This window comes from Colossoma macropomum, unplaced genomic scaffold, assembly GCF_904425465.1.
Source record: "Colossoma macropomum unplaced genomic scaffold, Colossoma_macropomum, whole genome shotgun sequence".
Classification (NCBI taxonomy): Eukaryota; Metazoa; Chordata; class Actinopteri; order Characiformes; family Serrasalmidae; genus Colossoma; species Colossoma macropomum.
In genome coordinates this window covers 33,013,992-33,041,940 of record NW_023494810.1, presented here as the reverse complement: position 1 = coordinate 33,041,940, position 27,949 = coordinate 33,013,992, and the positions used below count along the sequence as shown (strand labels likewise).

General features: G+C 40.8%; 1 protein-coding gene across 1 annotated transcript in view; it reads right to left on the bottom strand.

Annotated features, from left to right (window-relative positions):
- Nucleotides 1-762: 762 nt before the first annotated feature.
- rad54l2 (RAD54 like 2) overlaps nt 763-27,949 on the bottom strand; it is a 33,627-nt gene continuing 6,440 nt past the window's right edge. The window contains 23 exon segments of the mRNA XM_036559571.1: nt 763-2,389; nt 3,270-3,359; nt 3,642-3,731; nt 3,926-3,984; nt 3,986-4,102; nt 4,798-4,994; nt 5,848-6,023; nt 6,351-6,556; nt 7,463-7,562; nt 8,017-8,126; nt 8,796-8,914; nt 10,449-10,673; nt 11,468-11,645; nt 12,893-13,235; nt 13,511-13,707; nt 13,896-14,029; nt 15,910-16,092; nt 16,442-16,671; nt 17,277-17,393; nt 17,576-17,688; nt 18,607-18,925; nt 21,806-22,027; nt 27,688-27,752. Of these exon segments, the coding sequence (XP_036415464.1) occupies nt 1,452-2,389; nt 3,270-3,359; nt 3,642-3,731; nt 3,926-3,984; nt 3,986-4,102; nt 4,798-4,994; nt 5,848-6,023; nt 6,351-6,556; nt 7,463-7,562; nt 8,017-8,126; nt 8,796-8,914; nt 10,449-10,673; nt 11,468-11,645; nt 12,893-13,235; nt 13,511-13,707; nt 13,896-14,029; nt 15,910-16,092; nt 16,442-16,671; nt 17,277-17,393; nt 17,576-17,688; nt 18,607-18,925; nt 21,806-21,974 (4,410 nt within the window). The 5' untranslated portion in view covers nt 21,975-22,027; nt 27,688-27,752 and the 3' untranslated portion in view covers nt 763-1,451.

Genomic DNA, 27,949 nt, shown 5'->3' with positions numbered 1-27,949 from the left:
GCTAAATACAAGAGCTGATGAGTCGATTTCTACCTGTACAGTGTGTGCGTGTTCTCTCCTGTGGATCGGTCACAGATACTGGTCTTCAACTCGCCAGAAAAACAAACACGCACAAAACAAAAACCTCGAACGTACGTCAACATTACAGGTGGAAACGAACGGGGGTGAGTTGTTTGTTTTTTCCGTAAAAAAAGAAAAAAAGAAAACAGAAAATGAAGACAAAACGTACAAAAATAAAAAAAATTGCAAATTAATCAACCATCATAAATAAATAATTCTGGTAAAACAATACATCAGAGAAAAAACAGTTATGCTTCCATTGAAAAGATGTTACGAAAAAGATACAAAAATTGCTATATTAAAGAAAAGAAAATTAGAGTCGTATCAAATAACGTACAGATATCGCCCAATTAAAAAAAACTAACTGACATGGGCATCGGCCAATAAGACAGCAGTGGTAGGAGGGGTTTGAGGGAAGTGCACCGATAGGCACTGAGAATGAACAGTGATTGGCTGAGGGACCCGTCAATCAAACAGAAGGGTCAGCATGAACACGAATACTTGGAACATTCCACATCGATTTCGAAGTCACACTTTGGTCATATTTGTAGTCCAAACACGGATGGATGGTACTAGTAACTATGCACACATCCTACATGAACCAAGTATTTTCCGAACCCGAATAAATCCAAACGGACAAACGTTTGGGGGCGGGGCCGCGGTAACAGTCTACATAATTTTCTGGTTGGGCTTCTTTTTTTCCCCAGGGGAACAAAAAACAGATAATTTCATCTGCTACAGGAGTAAATAACGAACCACATGTCAGATAAGGCTAATAACGATTAAACTAAACCCCAGCGGCGTCTCCCTCCACCTCAAGGCTCCGAAGGCTAACACGAAATTACATTCTTTGAGTTTTCATGTTTGTTTTGTCTCCTCTATTAAAATACCGAACTTAACGTAAAGCAAAAAAATGGCTTTTGTCGTTATCTATTGTTAGACCCCCCCGTATCTTTTCCTTTTTGCAGTTTTAAATGTTTGTACCCCACTTCTGAGTACACAGCAGGCCCCCCCTTTACAAAAGTACTTACAGGATCATAAATAAAAAAACAAACAGGTCACATAATGTTTTTTTTCCTCAATCCAAGTGATGCTACAAGTTCTATCAAACAGCTAAATATCTCTAAATTTACCTTTTGACAGAGGAAACCTGCCCATAAAGACAATTACACTGAACTCTGGTCATCATCGTGATGACAGGAGATCCTTTTGCGGTTCATCCAGGCGTGGAAGCTCGTGTTCTGGTCCCTTACTGCAGAATACAAACCCACTTGACCCGGTACGGCCTCATCTGCTGTTTACCAGCATTCAAATCCACAGAGTTTCAATATGGACCAATCAGAATCCATTCATTCAATCGATGCTGCAAATATGTAGCCAATCACAGCACATCACTGTCCGGTCACCTCGATGACGTCATCGTCCGAACTGCTTCCCCCATTCTCCGCGAGGGTGGGGTGCGTGTCTGGCTGCCTGAGTGCCGCCCCCAGCAGGCTGGAGGTGGAAAGGAAGCTGGGCATGGTGGCAGCAGCAGAGCCGGTCGGGGCTGAAGACGGAGCGCCCCCTGGGAGCAGGGAGGAGGTGGAGAATATTCTAGAAGAGTCTGGTAGAAGAGACTGACCGTACGGCATTGAAAAGCCGGACAGCATGCTCGCCATACTGGGGTTGAAGAGGAAAGGAGGGAGGGAGGAAGATGACGACGAAGACGACGACGAAGGTGCAGAGGAGGAGGAGGCGATGGTAGTTGTGGTGGTCGTGGAAGAATGGGAGGAGCCTAACGTGTCAGTGGGGAACATAGTATGCAAATCAGCCTGGGGCAAGAAGTGAGACCGGCTGGCCCCGCCCAGAATGGGAGGGTTCATGTGACCCAACGCGCCCAATAGGGCCGGATGAAGCCCCATGGATGGCATTGTGAAGCTGCTGCTCAGAGGGAATCCCGGGTAACTGCCAGGGCTTCCAGCTGCCGCCGAGGTCCGTTTGGACCCCCTGTTGTCCGCCATTAGTTTCCTCTTCAAGCTTTGGATGTCCAGGGTGGGGGTGGAGCCAGAGCCGCCGATGATATCGTCGTTCAGCTGCCTGGCCTGGCCTTCTAAAGAGTGGCTGCGCTGAGCTGGCCTATCTGGACCTGAAGGTACCACCGTTTCCAGGGGCAACAGACTGTTGTCTCCCATGGCAACCGCATCGGTCTCGCTGGTGTAGCGGCGCAGCTCCCGCAGCAGGTCTGGACTGTTCGAGGGAGACACTTGCTGAACGGAGTCCGGACTCAAACGCTTCGGTTCCGACGGAGATGCTCTACCATTACTGACGGAACGCAGGACAGAACCGGTGTCTGTGAGAGAGAGAGAGAGAGAGAGCGAGAGAGAGAGAGAGAGAGAGAGAGATTTGTATATCTTGTTTATTTAAATATTATATATTATTTATAATATATAAATAATGTTCAATAACTTATATTATTTAAACATAATAGCTGTACTTTATACTATAATATCAAAGGATGCTTATATGTCCAGTAATGAATAAGAACTCATTCTAATTAGGTAGCAGCTACTATTATATTTGTTAGCTTATTATTATTATTATTATTGTTATTATTATTATTATATTACTATTATCATCATCAGTATGTTCAGCTGTAAACAGTTACACAGTGCTAAGCTACAGCGACAGAAATACCGAAAAAGTTAGACTATATGCCCAAATGTCTGTAGATGCCAGCGTTCCTTCTGAAATGAAGGGTATTAATAGAGCGTTTGTCCCTCTTTACTGCAGCAACAGCCTCCACTCTTCTGGACAGGCTTTACACTAGAAGTTGGAACATTGCTGTGAGGATTTGATTGCTGGGGAGAGTATAAAAACAACAATGGAAGCAGCTTAGAGTAACTGAATGCAGTCATTAGAACAGGCGTGTCAAACTGGGGACCTTCCAGGCCAAAGTGCTGTGGACATTAGCATTTATCTTCATCTAACACTCTGAATTCAGTTCATTAAGGTCATGCTAATTAGCTGATGAGCTGAATCAGGTGTGTTTAATGAGGCAGTGAGCTGAAGTCTGCAGTGTTTTGGCCCATGAGGACTGGAGCCTGACACACGTGCATTAGAAGGTCTGCCTGGATACTTTCAGACATATACTGCCTCTTGATTCCAGTCAATTATCTTTGCAGGTTTGGGTCAGCACCGCAGAACTTTTAGTAAGCGATCTGATGACGTACCTCTCGGTGCAGGTGCTCCTCCATCACTGGTTCTCGTCTTTCCAGAACGGATGGCGAAGATCCTCCCATCGTTGGTTCTGATATACGTACCTGAGGACACACAAACATCAGAGATTAATCAAAATCTCTCACAATCCAGCCTGGAGACACACTTAATAAACACTGTATAAACAAAGATGACCAGGCCCAGCATTGCTCTGTATGGTCACAGGCCATGGTGATGTTCAAGTTAAATTTCTGGTAAAACAAAAGAAGGCGAGAGGAAGACGTCGTGTTCTGAGACACATAAGCTATTCTAAGGCCAATGTATTTTCCTTTGACGTTCTTCTTCCTCAACCTCTGATGTTAGTGAAGTGTGTTTCGACTGTGTACCTTTCGATCCTTTGATAACATGAAGACTCTCCCCAGCACCGATTCTCGCTTGCACATCCGTAGAGCTGTTTGTGCCCGGGATCACGATATCTGAGTCCACAAAGGAAAACTTTTTTTTACATAACAACATTAAAGAGGTTTTTAAACAATCAATTTGGTCAATAATATCATATGAACCGAGAGCTGTATTCAGACTGGGATGTTCATCTCTGGACCTCATGCGTTCGTATGTATGTACTGATAGTGCTGAGCTTGTCTGTGTGGTTGTGCTGGTGTTTGCGTACCGGTGGTGGTGATGATGCGCTGAACGTAAACTCCAGCCTTCTGCAGGTAGTTGACAGGGGAAGGTGGAGCCAGAGGCGTGGCCTATGCCCACCTGGCGAGGCATCATGGGAATGGGCGTGGACTGAACCGGCCTCACGCTCGCAATCGGCTTCTCATCCAACCGGCCCGTCGGACGCCTAACAGAAACCAGACCGTATTTTTCAGAACATATTTTTCAAACATATATGTTACTGAATTACTGAAAGTAATAAATACATTCTGATGAAGCTTATTTGTTCACTTGTATAGCTAAAAGAAAATGCAAGAAAAAGTTTTTTTAAAGGAAGCAAATAAGACAAATACAATTAAACATGATTCACACAAATAAAATAAAATACTATTGAGTAATAAAAAATGATTATAATTAAAAATATAATGCAGTTAATCACAATTAGTTTAAACATTTACTTAAATAAAATGTAAATTAGAGATTTTTTGAACATAAAACATTTACATTTATATATATAATAAAATAATATTTATGTAATAAATAAAAATATATATAACATAAATTCTATGTAAAACATTGCATATCCAATTCTTGAACTTCTTGAACAGCTTGGTAAACGATCTACTAAACGCTACATTTAGAATAATCAGGTTTTAGTAAATGTGCACAGAATCGTTATTTGTATGTACAGTTGCACACAGAAGTTTTGGCACCCCGATCAAATCACGTTCTGTTGATTTTCTAAGCGAAGATAAGTGAACACATCCTCTAAGAACATGACATTTTTAAGCTGCCTACACACATTTGAACATGTATATGTACAAAAATAAATATTTAACTAGTTCATTAATTCATAACAGGCAAAATAAAAACGTGACTGACCAGTTCCTCTGGCTGAAGGCTGGGATGTTGGACAGGTTCTGGTCAGTGGCGGGGTAATAGTGGGCGTAGCTCGGTCGCTGGTAGGGCACCGACGCTCTCTTCTCATCCTCGTAACTCTTCTTAGCAGCTTTCTTCTCTGCTTTGGTCAGTTTCAGGTCCTTACGGTCCATCAGCAGAGATTCATGGTGGAAGGGTTGCTGAAGAGGAGAGGGTGAGAGAGAGAGAGAGAGAGAGAGAGAGAGAGAGAGAGAGAGAGAATGTGTCACCGTTAAACAGTCTGTACAAGTTCATTCTCAGTTTAGAGGCCTTTATAAACCAAAAAAAGGAAAAAAATTCTGCAATGTTTAATGAAGAAACCTTCACTTTAGAAATAGTTAAGTTTTTTTTTAAGTAGATCATCATAATTATGATAATGCTAACTTAAGCCAGCAACGTCCCACTGATTTGGAACAGCTGACCAGCACTATTAGTACATACATACGAACGCATGAGGTCCAGAGATGAACGTCCAGTCTGAATACAGCTCTCAGTTCATATGATATTATTGACCAAATTGATTGATTTCACTGTTATTAACAAAAGCAATTTACATTCACTTTCCCACACTTGGTTTAACAAGACAAGTAAAGGCCACCACACACTGGACATGCTGCAGCATCGTGTCACGTTACAAAGCCGAGCGCTATGGAATGCAGTTCAAGTTAAATTTTACACTGTGCTCATGTACATTTATAGAAATATAGCTTCATCATATCATCATCATCATCATCATCTATCGTACTTGGTATCGGTTCACCACCTCTTCACAAACTTGCTGCGTTCAAGCAGACAGAGGGGTGAAATGGGATTGGTCCTCATTAAAAACAACGGTTTCGAATTTTTGGATGCTGTCTGACGCAACCAGACGTGTCCAGCTTTGTCAAGCCAACTTAATTAAACCCTGTAAAACGTAATGTAGGCCACCCTATATCGGCTTTTGCGCTCTATGTTAGGAGCAAAAGGATGAGTGTCCCTCAAAGAAAAGACATCTGACTGTTTTGTATTTGTTACCTTGGTGATGAGGTCAGGATAGCGCAGACAGGCCTCTCTGATGACCCCCTCCATGTCCTCATTAGGCAGGGATTCTGACTGGCTCTGATCAGGCTCCTCCTCCACAAAGTGCAGCAGAGACTCCACCTCCTTCCGGGTGAAGGTCAGGACGGGGTTCAGATCGTCCACCACGCGGTCTGGTGAGAAACGAGAGGATCAGATTCAGTTACGCACACAAGCACCTCCGTAAGTCGATTACAGACGAACGTATAAAATGATTCTAAGATGATGTCAGTGCTGTAGCAGGATGATGAATGGAGCTGCAGATGTGTCTAAAATAACAAAGAAAAAAAATTTCTAATAAAATTAATATCCACAATGAAGCTTTAACTAAATGACGATCCAGAACGGCTCACATTTCAAAGCGAAGACCAGATCTTGAGGTAGATAAAGCTGACAAGAAATCACTACATTTAGACCATCATCAATTCTACGATTCAAGACTTTCAAGGCTTTGAACTTACCGGACATGCCCTGTTTGGAGACCTGCCGGTCGTAGATCTTCTTCTCGAGGGTGAAGTCACAGACCAGTCTGTAGATGTAGCAGGGTTTGCGCTGCCCGTAACGATACACGCGACACACGGCCTGCGCGTCGTGACACGGGTTCCACGAAGCGTCAAACACGACCACACGGTTCGCCCCGATCAGGTTCACTCCTAAACACCCCGCCCTGAAGGACAGAGCACAAACCAGCTCAGCATTCAGTTCGACTGACTTCGATTTCTCTGAATTATGAAACAGAATTACTGCCAACACCACTGCACACTGAACGGACATCGTAAGGCTGACCTCACCAAAATACCCCACACAAACCAGCAGGCTCTGTCCGGCGTGGTAGTTCAGAGGCGTTTGGCAGTTTTAGGCTGGCATTGATACACTATATGGACAAAAGTATTGGGACACCTACACTTTACACCCACAGGAGCTTTTATGAACTATGAAGCGGCGCTGTGCTCTCTTTTCCTATATATCTAGCTTACAAATGGTTTGCCTCTCTCTCCTCCTTGTCCTCCCTGATCCTGATCCTGGTGGGGAACAGGTATGTACCCTCTTCAATGGTTCTTCAATGGTTCTTCAGTAAAGAAAATCATTCCTTTTTAGACCATGAACACTCAAAGAACCTTTTGCAGGATTATAGGGCTCTTTGCTTCATGACAGTGTTCTTCAGACTGATGGAAAATGTGCATGAATGTGCTATAGATGGTTCTATATAGATCCTTTTTGAAAAGGGTTCTATATAGCACCCAAAAGGTTCTCCTATTGTTACAGGCTTGACATTGTCACAATAGAAGAACCCCCTTTGGATGCTATATTATAACAATCTTCAAAAAGGTTCTATATAGAACCATCTACAGCACATTCTCTATCAATCTGAAGAACACTTCATGATGCAAAGAACCCTATAATCATGCAAAGGGTTATCTGAGCGTTCATGGTTCCTTGAAGAGACATCTATTTTAACAGTGTACAGCATTTTTGTTTAGCAGAGGGTGAGGTTTTTGAACCATAGCTGGTTCTACGTGAAAGCCATGTCTTTATTGAGTCTAGAGATGAAGCTGGTTAAGCAGTGTTTTACCTGGTGGACAGCAGGAAGACCCAGGCTGAGGTGTTCGCAGGATCGTTAAACTGATTAATGAGTCTCTCTCTCTCCGAGGCAGAGGTGCTCCCATCTAATCCTACAAACAAACAAACAGCTCAATTTGAATAAAGTCCCACAAAGGACAACATGTTAATGTGAGCTATTAATGGTTGCCAAGTTCTAATACATATTCAATGTGGGAGGAAAAAATAACTAGATAAGTATAGATAAATATTTTAGTGATATAAATGTGGCAGTTACAGTTGTGTAGCTGCAGTAAAACTTTAGACAATATTCTTTTATTTCAGAGGAAAAATTAATGTATAATGCCTTTTTAATGCAGCTTTTATTAAAAAATCTGTTTTTTATTTTAATCACTACTTTCTGCTTTATTATTTGAGACTTAATTTCTATTGTGCACGAAAAGTGCTCTACAAAGCTCTATTAAATTATAATAAGATTGCCAGTCAGCTCTAACATGTACACTAACTACAATAACAGTGCACAAAGCCTGAATATTTCAGTTTACACAAAGATGAGTGAGAACGCACTGTAGTAGTTGATGCTGCGGACCCAGTTCTGACTCTGCTCCCCCGTTTTGATGGGCATCGGCCTCTGACACAGGAAGTCCTCGATGACCGTCAGGGTGGACAGACTCTGACTGCAGAGCAAAATGAACAGTATTACAATAAACCCTTTGAAACTGAGGGGAAAACGGTTCATTTCCACCTTTAAGCTTAAAGAATAAGCATCACAGCTCATCCAGGTCGTTTGTTAAAAGCTAGTCCAGCGATTTCTTTCACAATTTCTCTGTATTTTCCCATCATCAACATTCCATATAAACTCAGAAGACTCGTGTAGGTTCACTGGTGGTTTTGGATAGTAAATAAAATGTTTATGTCTGTGTTGTAGTCATGGCGACCCCTGGTTCCTATCACCACCACTGTGAAGACATCAGAACCATTTCACACCAAACCACTCTGAACGACTCTGTTTACATCTCACGCACTGAATTATACAGAAATTTGGAAAAATTGGTGGAATTTCCCTTTAAGTGATATCTAATAGACTTGTTTTTGTGTTTTCTGCTTCTGTATCTAAAAAAAAAAAACATACTGGTATCTAAAAAAAATAAATAATTTCACACCAAGCCACTCCGAATGACTTTGTTTACATCTAAACAATGGAATAAATTCTCGTTTAACATTATTTATTCTTTCTGACATCTGTTATTGTGATGAGCAGTGAAAATTTCTTGAAGTACTGTGATATTATATTTTCACCACGATCTGTTGGGCCCTATTAAACGAACTCAGAAAGCGAGTGTTACCTGAAGACGAGGATTTTATCTCCTCTGCTGACGCTGTCGTCAATCAGGTGGAAAAGCAGAACCATCTTAGCGGAGTTTTCCAGAACGCCGGTCTGATAGCCACTCATGATGTCCTTAGCCTGCAATGAGAGAGTAAACAATCAATCAGTTCAACACCTGCTGCTTTACTGCTGCACCGCGTCACTGTTTTAAATTAATAAACTAATTAATTTGACATGATTTGACAAACAGAAATGGTCCTAAATTACACTACTTTTACAAAACAATAACATATAACACACAATACACTAAGTTTTTTAAATAATATGTGAACTTTTAATAATCTTCAATGTTGTAAATGCACTAAAAATCACACAGAGGAATTATTTACTTATTTTTGAAATAATGTATTACGTTTTTTAAAATAAGTTATTAAGCCAAAGTTCTCCCATATTGTAAATTCTAGATAATGTCTGGCCCAAATAATTTGAACAGCATTTGTTCCTTACACTGGTATTAGTTCTTCTGTTTAGTATTTGTAAACTTATTTTCAAGCCACAAAATTGTAGCTGAAACGACAACAAATGTAATCATCGGCCTTTAGATAGAACAAAAACATACAATCCAAACTACAAATTATAAAACATAAATCATAACTGGCCTAACTAAATGAATCATAAATTCATGCTACTTCACCTCAGAATGCAACAAACTGTACCGCTGACCACCCAGCTATTGAAGCTACAACACCAAACATGCTCACGTGTGGGAGCACTTTAAAATTGAATCAATGAATAAATAATGAATAATAATGAATAAATTTGAATCAATTTAAATATTGTCGCAGTCCAAAGAAAAAGCTTTCTTCATTTTTTTATTTTTACTGTTCTACATCATTTGAGCTCAGCCGCTCGTCTTTACACTGTGTGAAAATGTCATGATGGACCAATAGAAATGCTCCAAAACTGCTTACGATAAAATCTCTTCATATCAACTTACACTGAAAGTAAAGCCTGTATTTGCCCTCTCCTGTAAAGTTCCAGTAAACTCATTTTATACATTGTTGCCTCCTACTGGATCTTTTTTGAACTGCAGCAGCAAATTAAAAATACAGTAAAAGGGGAACTTCATCGATTTTTCCAAAATAATGATACTTTGGTGTGAAACGCTCTGTTCTAGAGAAACTTACCGAGTCAGAACTGTTCACAGTGGTGGTGATAGGAACCAGACGTCCACCTCTAAAGCTCCCTCACAAAACGGTCATGATTTGGCCCAAACTGTGTCTTTTTAACCCATTCATGGTGAAGAGCTACATACCGGGTGTTCAAAGGCAAAAAGTCTCCAAAGAAAACTTAACCACTATTTTAGCTTTGTCAGCAATACATATGCAGACATGTGTAGGTTCACTGGTGGTTTTGATAGTAAATAAAATGTCTATATGTGTGTTGTAGTCATGGTGACCCCTGGTTCCTATCACCAAACCACTCTGAATGGCTCTGTTTACATCTTAAACACCGAATTATGCAGAATTTTTGAGAAATCAGTGGAATTCCCCTTTGAGTAATCTCTACTAGACTTGCTTTTGTGTCTAAATTCTGACCCTGATATAATGGTATAAATGAAAAAATCCCACAGGGGCAAACATCAGTGGGAGACAGCAGCATGTATCCGTACCCATTCGTAGGTGATGACCTGGTTAGCCCGTTCCTGTAGAGGTGCGAGGGCCATTCCAGGTAGCCCCCCTTTACTGTTCGCCGAGTCTGAGTTTTTGTTTTTTAAGCCTGGGGCGGTGCAGCGGGTGGCCGAGGTGGAGTTCAGGTCGTCCAGGTCGAGGTCCTGCTCGTTGGCCAGATTCTCCTTCTGCAGGGCTTCATAGAGAACGTCTGGATGGTTCCAAATCTGAAGGAAACCATAAAAACACATAGAAACACATGAGGTGGGAGCACGTCTCTATGTTGGTAGGTGAGCTGTAACTCTGACTGAGCTCTGATGGAGCTCGTCTCATCACCGTTACTGCAGAAACAGCCCAGCAGGCGGATAAAGACCAACAAAACAGACCAGAATGACCACGAAAAACATGAAAAAATATGTAGACGCATTAGATGTGTCTCCAGAAACACTACGAGGAGAAGATCAGCTAGATTGGTGCACAGGATCTGTATAACCTGCACTTCAGAACATTCCAGTGTGTGATATTTTATAAAAACTAATAAAAGTGGGTAACAAAGCCATTCCACCTTAAACGGTGCTGCAGTTACACTGAGATGCCTTAAACATAGAACGAATGAAGCCAACAGCAGCTTTAATTTACCTAAACAAACACATTAATTACCTCAATAAATGTATTAATTTACCTCAGTAAAATCTCCTTAATCAACAAACCCATCAAACTCTGTCTTGGAGATGTTTAATGAGCAGCTAACGAGCAGCACAACAGAGCAGCTGTTGAACGCGTCTCACTGGCTGATCTAACACCGCGTCCCAAACCACATGCAGTCTTTGACGCGAAAATAATGCAGCGAGGAATCCGAGCCTTTGCTGGATCTGTTATGGCTTTATTATCTCATTACAAACTGCCACAAGTGATGATTCAGATATGCAGCTCTTCAGACATGCAATCTTACTTTGTGAAATAAACCCCTGATCTTAGGTCAGTCTGAGGCGTGTAACAGCACGGGGGGTGCGGTCGTTACCTTGCAGCAGACGCAGAAGGCTTTGAGGGGGTTTAGGCCCAGCCAGCCGCTGTTCCCAGCCTCACGGAAACGGTTCATGAACTCTTTATAGAGCGCCCTCTGCAGGCGAGACAGACGCACCAGGATCACGTGCTCCTCTTTAGTGGGCAGCTGCGTCCGCAACACGTCATGACCCCGCCTGGAAAAAAGAAGATATAGGCTATAAAAACTGTCATAGAAAACAAATGATATAAAAATATAAATCGCTAGATGAACAATAATATAACGATATATCACTATTGTGATAAATTGTCACAATACACTGCTTTTCTGAACACTTTGTGTTTATCGTCAGTACCTGTAGAACAACGAGCAACTGCATGTTTCGTTATAATGAGAGCAAAATTAGTTCAGTTTAACTGGATTTATGATATGTATGATAAATATTGAATAAAAACCATAAAATCACTGTGATGGTATTTTATTGAATGTAGCACTATTGGTTCTTTTTCCTTAATTCCAACTAATCAGATGTCTGAAAAAATAAATATTGTGACAATGTATTCCGTGAAAATTTATTGAAGTATCACAATATTATATATTTGCCATATCGCCCACCTCCACACTCTTAAAAGACGGTTCTTCAGTAAAGAAAATGGTTCGATATAGAACCATAAACACTCAAAGAACCCTTTGAAATGATTAAAAATATGGTTATTTTTGCACCCAAAAGGTTCTGCTATTGTGACAATGTCACGCTGGTAACAACTGAAGAACCTTTTTTGGTGCTATATAGAACGCTTTTCAAAAAAGGTGCTATATAGAACCATCAAAAGCACATTCTCCATCAATCTGAAGAACCCGTTCATAATGCAAAGAACCCTTTAATCATGCAAAGTGTTCTTTGAGTGTTTATGGTTCTATATAGAACCATTTTTATTACTAAAGAACCCTTGAAGAATCAACTTTAAAGTGTGTAGATAACTAAGAAATCTGCATAACATCAAGAATGAAATTATAACAAAATTAGCACCTAAAATTAAGTTAATATCCAGAATGACATTCTAACAAAATCAATATCCAGAATGAATTTTTGATAAAATTAATATTCAGAATGAAGTTTTAATGAAATAAATATCCAGAATGCTTTGGATTTAAAAGGTGGTGATAAAATATCAGGGCAGATAATGCATCAAAGAATTACTGTTAACAGATACTTACAGTATATTCATTATTTAATTTAATATTATTTAATATAATATTAAAATATATTTAATAATATAAGCTTAAAAACATGTTGTTCCCATAAAAATTAAAAAATGTGGAGTAAAACGTCTTTTAATAGATTCTGACAGTGTGTGAACGTCTCATGATGAAAGGCTTAGAGCAGAACATTAGCATAAATTATGATTATTCATATTCGGTGCGCTGTACTCTGCTCCTCACCTCTGAACGAAGCCCTCCAGCAGGCTGTGCAGGACGTGGCTGCGGTACCTCATGAACCGGACATCCTGCGGCGTGCTGTCGATACACTGACCGTTCAGGATCGGACGCTCAAACATGTTGCTGAACTCCTGCCGCGTGCCGAGGAAGTTGGGCCGCACGAAGTCCACCATGCACCAGTACTCGATCAGGTTATTTTGGAGCGGGTAGCCGGTCAGCACCACGCGGCGCCGCGAGCGGATGTTCTTCAGGGCCTGAGAGGTGCTGGCGTGACAGTTTTTGATGCGGTGACCCTCGTCACAAATCACCACGTCCGGACCGGGCCGCGACAGAGCCTTCTCGATCCCTGACAACCAAACAGAAGGCATTTCAATTAAATCACGTTATTCAAGACTCTCAAATCTCTCATCACTCATGTCAAAATATACTGATTACAGCAAAACACAATATAATGATACACAATATTAAAATTCTCGGGCAATTTCAAAATTAAACCTAAAAAAAGGGGTAAAAATGCATCATGATATATATTTTTTTAATTAAATGAATATGATATCATTGATGTGGTAGCCGAATGTTGCCGAAGACCCCAAAATGTTTAGAAGCAGCCTCATGACACACCTTTCATGAGCTCCTGCTGTCTGTCCTCTTCGTCCAGGTCGATGATGACCGGTGCAGCAGGTTTTTTTGACTTCCTCTTGCGACCGGTCACGAAGCTCTTTTTGAGGGAGAGCAGACGATACATCTCGTATCCCATCAACAGGACCCCACCGGCACTCGTCCACTCGTCCACCACTTTCGCCCGGGCTGCCGTCGTCCTGCAGCGAAAAAACACAACAGCTCAGAAATGAGAAAATATACATATATTATATAAATGCTAACAGCATTTTCTTTTTGCCTTATTTTAATATGTACTGTATCATATTAATATAATATATATTGATATCATAATATGACTGTATTTTATTATTCTTTTCTGGGTAAATTGTGAAAAAGCTGTAGCTACTTGTGCTCGTCGTTGAGGATGTGCACTTTAAAGGTTCGGGGGGAAATCTGGGCTGGATCGGTGTCTGGAGGAATGGACTCAGCTGCAGGCAACCACAGATTAAACTCCGCTAACCAGTTCTGCAGAGTGTTTACCTGGAAGGGGGGGGGAAGAGAGAGAGAGAGAGAGAGAGAGAGAGAGAGAGAGAGAGAGAGAGAGAGAGAGAGAGAGGTGTAAAAACATAAACACAGTTACAGTATCACCACGCAGAATCTCATTCATGATGTACTATAATTTCACTACTTGTTCCAAAGTCATCTGGAGGTGGTGATTCAACTGCATCTGTATTGAAAGGTTTTAAATGATTATAATAATATTGATTAAAGTACGCGCTCATATTTTCTGCCCGTACTACGGATGTGCTCAGGTACTAGGCACTCTGGTAATCATTCAAGGTGCCAGTATTCAAATACTGAAATCACAATTTGGGAATTTGTTTCATTTTATCACAGAGAAAATATACCCAGTAGCAAATCAGTCAAACGCTGATCTGTAAAATGCTCATATTTCGCTCGTAGTTTACTCGAGTAAGTATGCTATATTACACTCTGCTACTCTGAAACTCGAGTGCCTGTACGCAAGAAGACAGACAGTGTGGCTGTATGTAGGATAACTTACTCTAGGCTGATGTTAGCCAGAACAATAAATAGTAAAAGTTTTCCCACTATTTTGTGCTGCTCTATCCAGTTCTTGCAGTTTTATTAAACCTTGGTTACTATTATCTATTATCAGTGCGCTGATAATTCATGCACAACTATTACTGATGCTGTGGACCAACAGCTGGAGCCGTATCACAGAAACGTCCTAACTTTTTGTCTTAACTTAAGATCCGACAGGTCAAGATAAGATTTTTCACAAATGCGTATTACAGAAGCAAATCTGACCTTAATTTAGGAATTTTATCTTACAGCATCTTAACCTAATGAATCAAAGTCGGCAACTGTCACGTCTGTTTCCTGGCAACCGACCATACGCACACAGCTGAAACAGAAACATGTAATCAAAATAGTCAAGTTAGTTAGCCAAACAGCTAACGTTAGCTGCTGTTACTGATGTAAAAAAAGGTCAAACTAAACTAAAGTGTGATAAACTGTAATTTGTGAATGCTGTGAGAGCGCCCCCTGCTGTTTATCAGAGCGTCGCCGCTCCACAGTTTCAGTCTCCATTTCCCAAACGCTTTAGCCGAGCGCTACTCCTAATAAACACACACGTTCAGCTCCGCCTCCTCATTATTCACCACCATTACTGTAATATTTCATCATCAACATTAACACACGAAGGTGATCAGAGGGGCGGTGGAGATCGAGTCTGCAGCGTCTGAGATCTTTAAAACGCAGAGTTAGAAAAGAAAATCATCTCACAGTGAAAGCAGCGTTTTACAGTAGGAATAAATGGAGCTCATTATGCTGGTAGTGAACTACGCTGCTGACACAGCTGCCTAAAAACCATAGAAACGGACCAGAAGTGAGGACCCTGTTGGGGTTCATCCTAAAGTTAGGACAGGATTTAGGAGGTTCAGTCTAGTTAGGATGTTTGTGTGATGCTGTTTTCTTATCTGGAGTTCATGATGAGATTATGAAGGTAGGAACTGTTACTGTGTCATAGCTACTGTCCGAAATTCAGTCGTAACTGAAGTTGTCACGGTGACTAAACAGATCAGATTTCAGAGTTGTATGTTTTCTGTAATACGGCCGCTGGTCTTTGCTGCACACTACTGTGCCTAATGGTGTTCAACTGCGAAGTCCCTGCATATTGAACAGAAGAGTTTATTGTATAGTGTCTATAAGGTTTGTCTGTACTTATACTTGTCTGTCTACACGATTGTCCGTCTGACGCTGTTCTACGTTAAAAGTAGCACCGATTCCTGGAGAACTACATCTTGGTCCCAACACATCTAAGATGAAAAGAAATAACAAGAAAGCTGCTTCTGTCTTTGCGCCCTGTGTGGAGTCAGAAGAGAGAAGTCGAGTCTTACAGGGACGATGGCGAGCACGGTTTTGGCTCCTGTGTGCCGCAGCAGGATGTCTATGAAGGAGATGACCTGCAGGGTTTTGCCCAGACCCATACTGTGGGCCAGAATGCAGCCGAACCCGCTGCTGGTCTTGTAGCGCTCCAGAGACTCCACCAGGTTATCGTACAGGAAACGGATCCCGCCGATCTGACAAACACAGAGAGAAGAGGCGACTGATGTTTAAACTCAAACCACTTACTACTACTGTTAATAACAACAGTGAGAAATACAAATAAACACGGAAAAAGACGGTTCTTCAAAGATGGTTCTATATAGAATCATGAATACTCAAAAAACTCAAAAAAGGGCTCTTTGTATCGAGAAAATGTTCTTCAGATTGATGGAGAATGTGCTGTAGATGGCTCTATATAGAACCTTTTTAAAAAGGGTTCTATATAACACCCAAAAGTGTTCTTCTATTGTTACCAGCTTGACATTGTCACAACAGCAGAACCCGTCTGGGTGTTATGCTGTTTTACCCGAGTGCAGGGCGTACCTGGTGAGGTTTGACGGCGCGTGCGAGCTGCGGGGCGAGGAACAGGTCTTCCTCCTCGGCCGGGTGGTTGATGTTGACCAGCACTCTGCCCTGAGGGTCCGGGTGATTCTGGGTGTCGTCAACGTGCGAGCCGCTGCTCTCCTCTGTACCGGACGTTCCTGACCGCGCGTCGTCATCGTCACTGCTGATGGGCAGTGTGTCTTCATCACCTGAGCTCAGCTCAATCACATCTAATGAGGAAGGTTTGGCAGAAGGTTTAGTTAAAGGGGAACTCCACCAATTTTTCAAAAGTTAAATCATTAAGATGTAAACAATTCAGAGTTGTTCAGAGTGGTTTGGTGTGAAACGATCCATTCTAGAGAAACTTGCCAAGTCATAATTGTTCACAGTGGTGGTGATAGGAACCAGATGTCTGAGGGTTTAACAGCTCTAAAAGCTAAGTTATTACTGTAATTGGTTATGAATATGTTGCCTGATGCCTGAGACATTGTTTTAAATAGTTCCCAAAATAGTCCCCAAAAAAACTTACCGTTTTCAGATTTTCCATGATTTTCCCAACATCAACATTCCATATATAAACTCAGAAGACTCGTGTAGGTTCACTGGTGGTTCTGGATAGTAAATAAAATGTCTATATTTGTGTTGTAGTCATGGCGACCCCTGGTTCCTATCACCACCACTGTAAAGACATCTGAACCATTTCACACCAAACCACTCTGAATGACCCTGTTTACATCTTTATGATTGATTTATGCAGAAATTTGAAAACTCAGTGGAATACCCCATAAACGATGTTACTGGTTTGGGGATTAGTCATGTATGTATATGAATGTACCATCTCTGGGTGCTGGTTTTGGAGGTGGAGCGACTTCTCTGGTATCTCCTTCATCTCCACTACTGTCCAGACAGATGACCTCACCCTTAGGGACAGCTGCCAAGGGGGGGATGTCCACTGTGACAGGGAGAGAAAAACAAAATCAATAAGTCCGTATGTGTTCTTTTATCCGGGCGTATCTGTTGGTAAGTGACAGTTTTAAGCACAAAACTGTCTTATTTAGGACAATCAAAAACATGTAGGATATTTGCATGACTCCGTGTCCTGGACAAGGTACAGAAACAAATGTGTGTTTGTACCTGCAGGTAATGGATAGTCCTTGCGCTGCTGCTCCAGTCGTTTTCTCCTCTCTAGCTCCTCCTGCTGGGCAGCTTTTGTCCCCGGCTCCAGCTGATGTTCCTTCAGCAGTTTCCTACAGAGAGCCCAGCAGAACGTATGGTCAGATACAAACACAGCTCACGGAGCAGAAATGAGCGAGATTCAGGTATACTGGTACTGGTATATTATGGTAATATGAATATTCCAACACAATGTTATATACAGGTTTACATATATATATATATTCAGTGACAATATCAATCTTTGAATTGCTTTAAAGATTCAGTTCGTATTTCACAGATTTCACTTCACCAACCTTATTTACAGAAGCAAAAACAAACAAAATGCAAAGCAATTAAAAAAAAAATAAAAAAAAGAACAGATGCTACGTTCAGGTAAAGACACAAAACAGTGTCAGTCCTGTACAACAGATTTATATGAGCGATTCGTGAAGTCTAGAGTTTTAACGACACATTTTGAGGTTCGATACGATTTTTGTTTCTAAGGTCAATATATCGCTATTGTTGGAACAAAACCTCGTATCTCCAAAATGGTAACTTCACAGGAGAAGGAAAAAAAAACTTTACTTTTAATGTAAGTCAAGGGAACCAGGCTTTTTTCCAAGTCATTTTGGGCCGTTTCTTTTTAATCTATTCATCATGAAATTTGGAGATCAAAATGGAGATGCGAGGTTTTCTTCCAACAGCAGCGATATGATTGGATTTTCAATATTTTATGGCGTCAAATAGCTCTAATTCTGTACCACACAGACTGGTTTTGCTCACAAAAACATACATTTGATTTCAAAGCAAAATATTTTGAAGCAGCACGTTCGAGTGTTCTAATAAAACAGTTGAGCCACAGACAGTTCAGCGGTTTCCACGAAAGATAAATGGAATGTGTTTCCACACCCTGACGGATAATTTTTCTCATTTTTCAATATTGTATTGAAATAGTTCCACCTTTAATAACAACACAGTGGAATAATCAATTATCTCAGCTGAAACTGTACCTGATGTTCCTCCTCAGGTGAGCAGGTTTGGCAGGCTTTAAGCTTTTCTTCTTCTTTTCCTCTTCTTTCTTCTTCTTGGTCCTCCTCTTGGTGTTGCTGCGGCCCTCGGGGCTGGAGCCGGCGGCAGACTGACCCTGAGACCCATGAGGCGTCGAAGGTCGCGAGGTGGACCTGGATGAGGGCTGGGACAGCGGCCTGGAGGGTGGTCTGGAGGAGGGCTGGTGGGGTGTGGAGGGGGCGGAATCACTGGACTGGGACGAAGAAGGGGTGGGGCTTGGTCGCTCCACCTGTTCGTCCATCTCCATTTCCTCCAATTGGTCTGCAGGAAAGAGCAGGAGAATCGATCAACTACCAGCTGAATCAGCAGCTTATTTACATGATTTATTAGTGCATTATTGAGCCAATCTGTGATTCAGACATGATGATGCAAGAACATTTGAGCCTTTATTTTGCTTGCTTTGAAATACGATGAGGTATCCCTGAAAGGGGGACAATAAAAAGATGTGAAGTGTAGCAGTAGCCACGTTTACATGCAGCCTGATAACAGCTCAATCAGAATAGAATACATCCATGTAAACACCTCAATCAGAAGAGTCTAGTCTGATTGAGGCCATTCGGAATACAGTGTCTATCCGACTGATCGAGGTGGGTAATCCTGTAAATAATCCGTTAAATAGAAGAATAATATCCGTGTAAACGCCTGAATCCGATTACATTCCCTATCTGAAAGTGTAAGTCCGTTCTGATCATGTTCGTTGCGTCATAGTGAAAGTTTATACCGTTCAACATGGCGGAGCAGAAACTGGTCTGCAGAGGAGACGAAGTTTATGCTCTGATCTTTAAAAGACGGCGGTGGGACGGACGTCCAGCTTATGTGTCTCAGAACACGACGTCTTCCTCTCGGCCTTCTTTAATAAGGACATGTGAAGGACGTTTTCCTGAGTCTGACATCATTTTAAAGTAATTAAAAACACAAGCGCTGCTCACTGCTGCTCATCTCACTCTGACTGGACTCACGTGATGCTGGTTGTCATGGTAACGTCTACACTAAGCGGTTATCTGCACATGCGCGTAATTATGGATCTGATTACTTGTAGTGAGCATGTAAACTGAGATTTTCATCAGACTGTTGAGTAGAGTGAGAATAAACACCTCAGTCTTCATCTATAATCAGAATGTATTCAGACTGGCAAAAATCTTTGCATGTAAACACAGACAGCGTGTTTCCTCTTTGGCGTTTCATTGTTTTTTTATTTTTCTTTTTATGAGAAAACCAGAAATGGAGATTATACGTTTGATAGGTTAAACCAGGGGTGGGTGGGTGTCCAAATGTTCAGTCTTGGGGGGCCTAAGTGTAATGTCTGTAGTGTGTGGAGGGCTAAAAAAGAGAAAACGTCACTCTTTACAGAAACCTTGGAGCATGTGTGCTTTCATGATGTTGACCAAAGTCGTCGTAGGTCTTTAAATACTGTAATTGTATAGTTTAAACAATAATAATAATAATAATAATAATAACAACTTTACACAGCATTTTATACTGATAGCAACTCAAAGTGCTTCAAAAAAAAAAACCCAAAAAAACAAAAACAAAGCAAGAACAAAAATGTAAACAAATAAAATGTAAGAATTCTGATTAAAATTAGAGGCAATAAGAGATAACATTAAAAAGATAAATATAAAAAGAGGTAGAATTTTAAATAAAAGCTATATTAAAGAGATACATTTACAAATATTTCTTAGTTGCATCCCAGTAAACATGCTTTAATGAAAAAATGAAGATTTTCTGTGTGAACAGCTGTTCAAAGCTGTGTTTGCTGGTCATGTACTGTCTGCGCTTTTCAGCTCAAAATGAGCTAAAATTGTCACAACTGAAACACAAAGTTTGTGTAGAGTTATGATTGTTCTGGTAGTGACAAAACGTAATGTTCAATCATTTCTATTAATAAAATAAACAGGTATGAGGTATTACAAGGCATTAAAGTACAGAGTCACTCAAAGCAAAAGGATTTTAGTCTGAAGTCTAAAATCAGTTTAAAGTCTGAAATGTGTTTTCAGCTCTGACTTTGAACCAGTTCAGTAAAATGATCCATATAGAATGAAAAGAATGTCAAACCTGCATTAGAAATTAAAAATGTTGAATTGTGATAATTATCACTGTCCTGTATTTGGACACATCTTGCAGACAAATCAGGACTCTGCGTACGTCTGTTGAGTACAGTACATCTCTGTAGAGCTGGTATGCGCCGCTATCAGTACAGCTGCATTCCTTGCGCCGACTGATTTGGAAAGCGGAGAGTACAGAACGCTCCGGGCTGCGAGTGCTCCACTGCACTGCTCCACTGAACTGCTCCACTAACAACTTGACCCACTTCTCACCCGCTACACTAACTAATCAACTACAGCAAAAAATTTAAAGGAATTTCTGGATTTCAAACGTGGAGTGACCAAAAAACATAAAAGAACAAAGAACCAATCAGACGGAGGCTGAGTTTTGGATACGGAATCAGAATCGTGATTTGGATAATCAGAATCGTAACTAACAATTATTTTTATAATAAATTAAAAGGCCCATATCCAGAAAAAAAGAGTAAATTTTGTAATATGATGTACACTCTTAAAAAAAGATGGTTCTTTAATGAAAATGGTTCTATATACAACCATGAACACTCAAAGAACCCTTTACATGACTAAAGTGTACTTTGCATCATGACAGGGATCTTCAGATTGATGGAAAATATGCAGGAATGTGCTCTAGACAGATATACAACCTTTTTTGAGTAGGGTTTATGTAAAAGGTTCTTCTATTGTGACAACGTCAAGTTTGTAACAATAGAGGAACCCTTTTGGGTGCCATATAGAACCCTTTTCAAGATGTTTCTATATAGAACCGTCTATTGCACATGAAATGGGAAGAACCCTTTCATGATGCAAAGAACCCTTTAATCATGCAAAGAGTTCTTTGAGTGTTCATGGTTCTATGTAGAACCACTGTCTTTACTAAGAACCCTTAAAGAACCATCTTTTTTTTTTTAGAGTGTAGTCCATGCATGGAAACTAAGCTGCAGAAAGGGCTGAATTCAAAGTATTTGTGAGATCCTGTTTATACTGAAGTTATTGAAGTTATAAGGAGTGTTTTAGCTTTTTTTGAGAAAATATACTGAAACTTTCTGATTTTCTCTGTTTATGGCTGATTTTTTACCTGCTGCATCTTCATCATCATCATCGTCATCGTCGTCGTCATCATCATCATCGTCATCATCAGCGTCGTTCTCTCCATCAGCTTCCTCTCCCATCTCCTCCTCATCCTCCTCCTGTTCACTGTTGAGACTGGGCTCCAGGTCGCTCTCTGAGATCGCCTCTTCTGACATGGCGTCCCCCGGGGTTTCCAAGAGCACTACCTACACATCCTCACACGGACCACCTTAAACACAAACAATCAATATTACCTACACATCCTCACACGGACCACCTTAAACACAAACGTAATCAATATTACCTACACATCCTCACACGGACCACCTTAAATACAAACGTAATCAATATTACCTACACGTCCTCACACGGACCACCTTAAACACAAACAATCAATATCACCTACACGTCCTCACACGGACCACCTTAAACACAAACAATCAATATCACCTACACGTCCTCACACGGACCACCTTAAATGTAAACGTAATCAATATTACCCACACGTCCTCACACGGACCACCTTAAACACAAACGTAATCAATATTACCTACACGTCCTCACACGGACCACCTTAAACGCAAACGTAATCAATATTACCTACACGTCCTCACACGGACCACCTTAAACACAAACAATCAATATTACCTACACGTCCTCACACGGACCACCTTAAACGCAAACATAATCAATATTACCGACACGTCCTCACACGGACCACCTTAAACACAAAGGCAATCAATATTACCTACACGTCCTCACACGGACCACCTTAAACACAAACGTAATCAATATTACCTACACGTCCTCACACGGACCACCTTAAACACAAACAATCAATATCACCTACACGTCCTCACACGGACCACCTTAAACACAAACGTAATCAATATTACCTACACGTCCTCACACGGACCACCTTAAACGCAAACGTAATCAATATTACCTACACGTCCTCACACGGACCACCTTAAACACAAAGGCAATCAATATTACCTACACGTCCTCACACGGACCACCTTAAACGCAAACGTAATCAATATTACCTACACGTCCTCACACGGACCACCTTAAACACAAACGTAATCAATATTACCTACACATCCTCACATGGACCACCTTAAACACAAACATAATCAATATTATCTACACGTCCTCACACGGACCACCTTAAACACAAAGGCAATCAATATTACCTACACGTCCTCACACGGACCACCTTAAACACAAACATAATCAATATTATCTACACGTCCTCACACGGACCACCTTAAACACAAAGGCAATCAATATTACCTACACGTCCTCACACGGACCACCTTAATCACATACACATCCTCACACGGACCACCTTAATCACTTACACGTCCTCACATGGACCACCTTAATCACTTACACATCCACACACGGACCACCTTAAACTACACTCATCCTCACACGGACCACCTTAAACTACACTCATCCTCACACGGACCACCTTACACTACACTCATCCTCACACGGACCACCTTACACTACACTCATCCTCACACGGACCACCTTAAAAACACCCACAAATTACCCACTTCCTTAAACAGGACACCTCAAACACAAACATCCTCACGCAGACCACCTTAAATCCAAACAAATGCAGTATTAATAGGGACTGTATGGCAGTTTTTAACACTGATACTGAAACCCTGAGTATCAGTATTAAAGTATAACTGAGTATTTTTCCTTTTTTACCTTACAAAAACAACAAAGCTTCAAAATGAACTATTTTTACTTTAAAAGCCTAAAAGCTCCGTATTCAAACTGCCCAGAACACAGAGCCGAAACGACGAGACCTACACGGCTTTTCAGCTACAGTCAGTCGGCCCACTGTCACCAACACAGGGCAGAAAACCTTTCAGACGTGTTTTCCACTGGTGTAAAAGGTGAGTCAGTGGCTGAGTGAGCAACAGTGAAAAAGAGAGAGGAAGTAAAACAAACACGAAAGGGAAAAATAGAAAATGTTAGAAAAAGGAGAGAGAGACTGAAATAAAGAGCAGAACAGAAGAAAAAAGGAGAGGCTTACATAAGATCTGGGTTACGTAAGATAGGTAGTTACCACTTTTTCTCTCTGGCAGCGCACGGCTGAGAAAATATAGGCCAGTAGGCTGAACACGACTCGCGCTCTCTCTCGCTCTCTCGCGCTCTCTCTCGCTCTCTCTGACTCCCACCTACAGATGCTCACGGCCTTCTGCTCTGATAATGACAGATAATATTGTCGTCTCCCACCAAAAACACTAGAAAATCACTCTTTTAAAGCCACAGTTTTGCCAAAAAATCAAACTTTACACAAATTTTCCCGTTTTTTATGAAGACGTATCAAATATACGCTCTTAAAGATGGTTCTTCAAGGCTTCTTTAGTAAAGAAGATGGTTCTACACAGAATCATGGACACTCAAAGAACCCTCTGCATGATTAAAGCGTTCGTCAGATTGATGGAGAATGGGTTCTATATTTGAAAAGGGTTCTGTATAGCACCAAAAAGCGTTCTTCTGTTGTAACAAGCTTGATATCGTATTAATAAAAGAACCCTGAACCATTTTTAAACTGGTTCGATACAGAACCATCTACAGCACATCAACAAATCTCCATCAATCTGAAGAACTATTTCACAATGCAAAGAACTATGCAGAGGGTTCTTTGAGCGTTCATGGTTCTATACAGGACCATTTTCTTTACTAAAGAACCGTTAAGGACCATAATTTTTAAGAGTGCAGATATTTTCATTATTATTTTAACGGTCATGAACGGAGAGATGAGAAAGAGAGCAACCCAAATGTTAAGAAGAGCCGTTTTGTCCTTTCAACAAAAATCAAACCACCTTGGGAGCCACAAGATTTTATGTCCATTTCATCATCTTGGCTGTAAATGTGTCTCAGTCTGTGCTGATGAACTAGTATAGACTAAAATATAAACGAAAACTCAGACTCACTTTGCTCTGCTTTAAGCTTTAGCTCAGCTGCTTTTCTCGCATCTCCAGCAGGAAACTTTTCCTCAAAACTTGAACAGTATCTTGTAAAATGTCTCTCAACGTTCGTCTTTTTACAAGGCTGAAGTCGCTTCGTATTCTCTAGCTTCTTTTTTCAATTTTCCCGTTCCACCTTAATTGCCTGCAGTGCCAGAATGTAACTGCTGCACCATTTAAGGTGGAACGGGAGAATTCAAATAAGAAGCTGGCGAATGAGAATCTGTCGTCTCCAAATTATCGATGTTCATCTTAAATCTCTCTCTTTGCCGTTTCGTTAGATACTAGCTAGACGAGACTGTTGTCTGTGTTGCTATGGTGACCAGCAGTCTGCGCTGATCTTCAGGGTTAAAGGGTGAATCAGCAGTTCTACATTAACTCCAGAGTTTAAGACCATTTATTGTTAAACTGTGTTGAACGATCAGCAGAGCTTTATTTTACTGTAAAGGAGGATTATTTTATTTTTACCTACAGATCTGATTCTGCTGTCGAGCCACAACAGGACAGTAAAAGAGCCACGTGTTGCCAACCACTGGGTTAACCACTCAAGTGCATCGGCTACCAAAGTAAAAGGGAAGGAAAGGAAGCCAGGACAGATGACCGTTCTCCGGTTCTCTGATTGCCTGTGTTCAGCTGCTCTCACTCCAGCATGCAACCCTCAAATCTTCAGAGAGAATCGAACCCTCAATCAGGAGAATTACAGTCACCCACTAACCACAGCAGGACGGCCAGAGACTCGGCCAGAGCACAGCGAGAGCTGCTAATGACCCACCATTATTCATTATCATTAAGAAACTGCGCCGCTCACTTCTTGTTTATGCCTGTGGAGACATTTTGCGGGAAAGAAAACAGGAAATTAGCGCGGCCTGTGACAGTTCAGCCAAAGAATCAAATGCTCACTTCCTCCTCTTAACCAAAGTGCAGTCATTTAGCCAACACGTGTCTGAGGATCATCAATAGTGAAAAACTGGACAACTGCAGGTTTCATTATAAACAGAGCCTGATTAGTCCTGTTTGATTGGACTTGAAGTGAAATGTTCAATAAAAATCACAGTATAATCATCGACAGTTCAATGGTATTTTTTTTATGTGGCTCTATTGGTTTCTTTTTGTCTGTTACAACTAAATCTATAAAATCTAGATCTATATTTATCCATAAAGACTGGCAACTTTTTAGATAACGGAACACAACAGCAAGTCTGTTAGAGATTTTTTATTATTTAAAAATTGCAAAATTTCTGCATAACTCGTGTAATCAGAGTGATTCAGAGTGGTTTGGTGTGAAATGGTTCTGATTTCTTCACAGTGGTGGTGATAGGAACCAGGGGTCGCCATGACTACAACACAAACATAGACATTTTATTTACTATCCAGAACCACCAGTGAACCTACACGAGTCTTCTGAGTTTATATGGAATGTTGATGATGGAAAATAGTGGAAAATCTGAAATAATAAGTTTTCTTTGGGGACTATTTTGCCTCACAGCGCCCTGCATGTATCCCTCCACCATGAATGGAGTTTAAGTTCTCTAAACTATCATAAAACAGTGTCTCAGTCATCAGGCAGTGAATTCATAACCATTTCCGTAGTAACTTTCTGTGAGGGAGCTTTTAGAGGTGGACGTCTGGTTCATATCACCACCACTGTGAACAGTTCTGACTCTGTAAGGTTATCTAGAACGGAGCGTTTCACACCAAACCACTCTGAATGACTCTGATTACATCTTAACCACTTCATTATGCAGAATATTTTAGACATCAGTGGAGTTCCCCTTGTTGCTGCCAACACATTCACAACACGTTCATGCAACTGTAATAAACGTTAACCTACACTCTTAAAGAGATGGCTCTTCAAGAGTTCTTTACTGAAGATATATAGAACCATGAACACTCAAAGAACCTTTAGCATGATTAAAAGGCTCTTCGCATCATGAAATTGTTCTTCACATTGTGCTGTATATGGTTCTATATAGTACCATTATGGAAATGGTTCTATACAGCACCAAAAAAGGGTCACAGTAGAAGAACCCTTTCCTTACCCTGAGTGCTATAGAGAACACTTTTCAAGAAATCTTAAGAACCATTTCACGAGACAACGAACCCTTCAATCATGCAAAAGGTTATTTGAGTGTTCATGGTTCTATACAGAACCTTTTTCTTCACTAAAGAACTCTTGAATGCCCATCTTTTTTAAGAGTGTAGAGAAGCTGAGCTCTCTGACAGAATCTCACGTGGTGGCGTGTTGTACCTGTGACATCAGGCCTGATCTACACTACATCTGCAGAGTCTGCTGTATGGCCTGCACATTACAATACAGTATACAGATCAGTTAAAGCGGTTTATTGTTTGGATTATTAATTTTAAATGGGTTTGTTCTGTACATTTTTGTCATTGGTCAGGATTGTTTTTACAAATTTGCATATTATTCTGGTCTTAAATATGGAAAATTCATGTTAACAACTGATTTACTGGAAAGCTGAGTTTGTCTTAAATTACATCATATAGATAACTTGATAACAGTCTGATACATCTCCAAAAATCAAAACCAAAAAACAAAAACAGATGCGCTCAGACAGCCAGACAGTCGTGCTAATTGGTGGTCATAGGCTTCCACTACTTATAAGCTAAATTAGCCTTAAAGTTTTGGTACAAAACTAAAAAAAAAAAGCAACCTTCAAACACAAAACATGTCCTGGCTGATCGACTGCATTTGGAATAAAGGGGTAATCTGGGTAAATATTAATTTTGGCTGAACTATCGCTTTAAGGCACTGTAACCTGTACCAAACTTCATGTCTTGAGGAAAACCAGATCCACAGTTCTTCTGAATGGCCTGATTCACAAGAACTGGCACGACTCGACTACCTCGTATTATCATGCAATTCTCCACTTACTCAGTTCCCACCACTGCTACTGTCTGACCCCAGCGAGACGCTGCAGAACCGGCATTTACTGATATCTGTGACAACAGAACAAAGCAAAAAAGTTAAATTACACATTAATATTCTTCTGCATTCAAGCACAACTTTATACACTAACTCAGTGTTGGTTTAAGCCCCATTGGAGCTGGATTAGTTTCAGCAGAGGAGGTCTGTTAACGTGATCTGGGCATGATCTGACTGGCCGATTCATACAAGGTAAAAGATCTGTGTAATT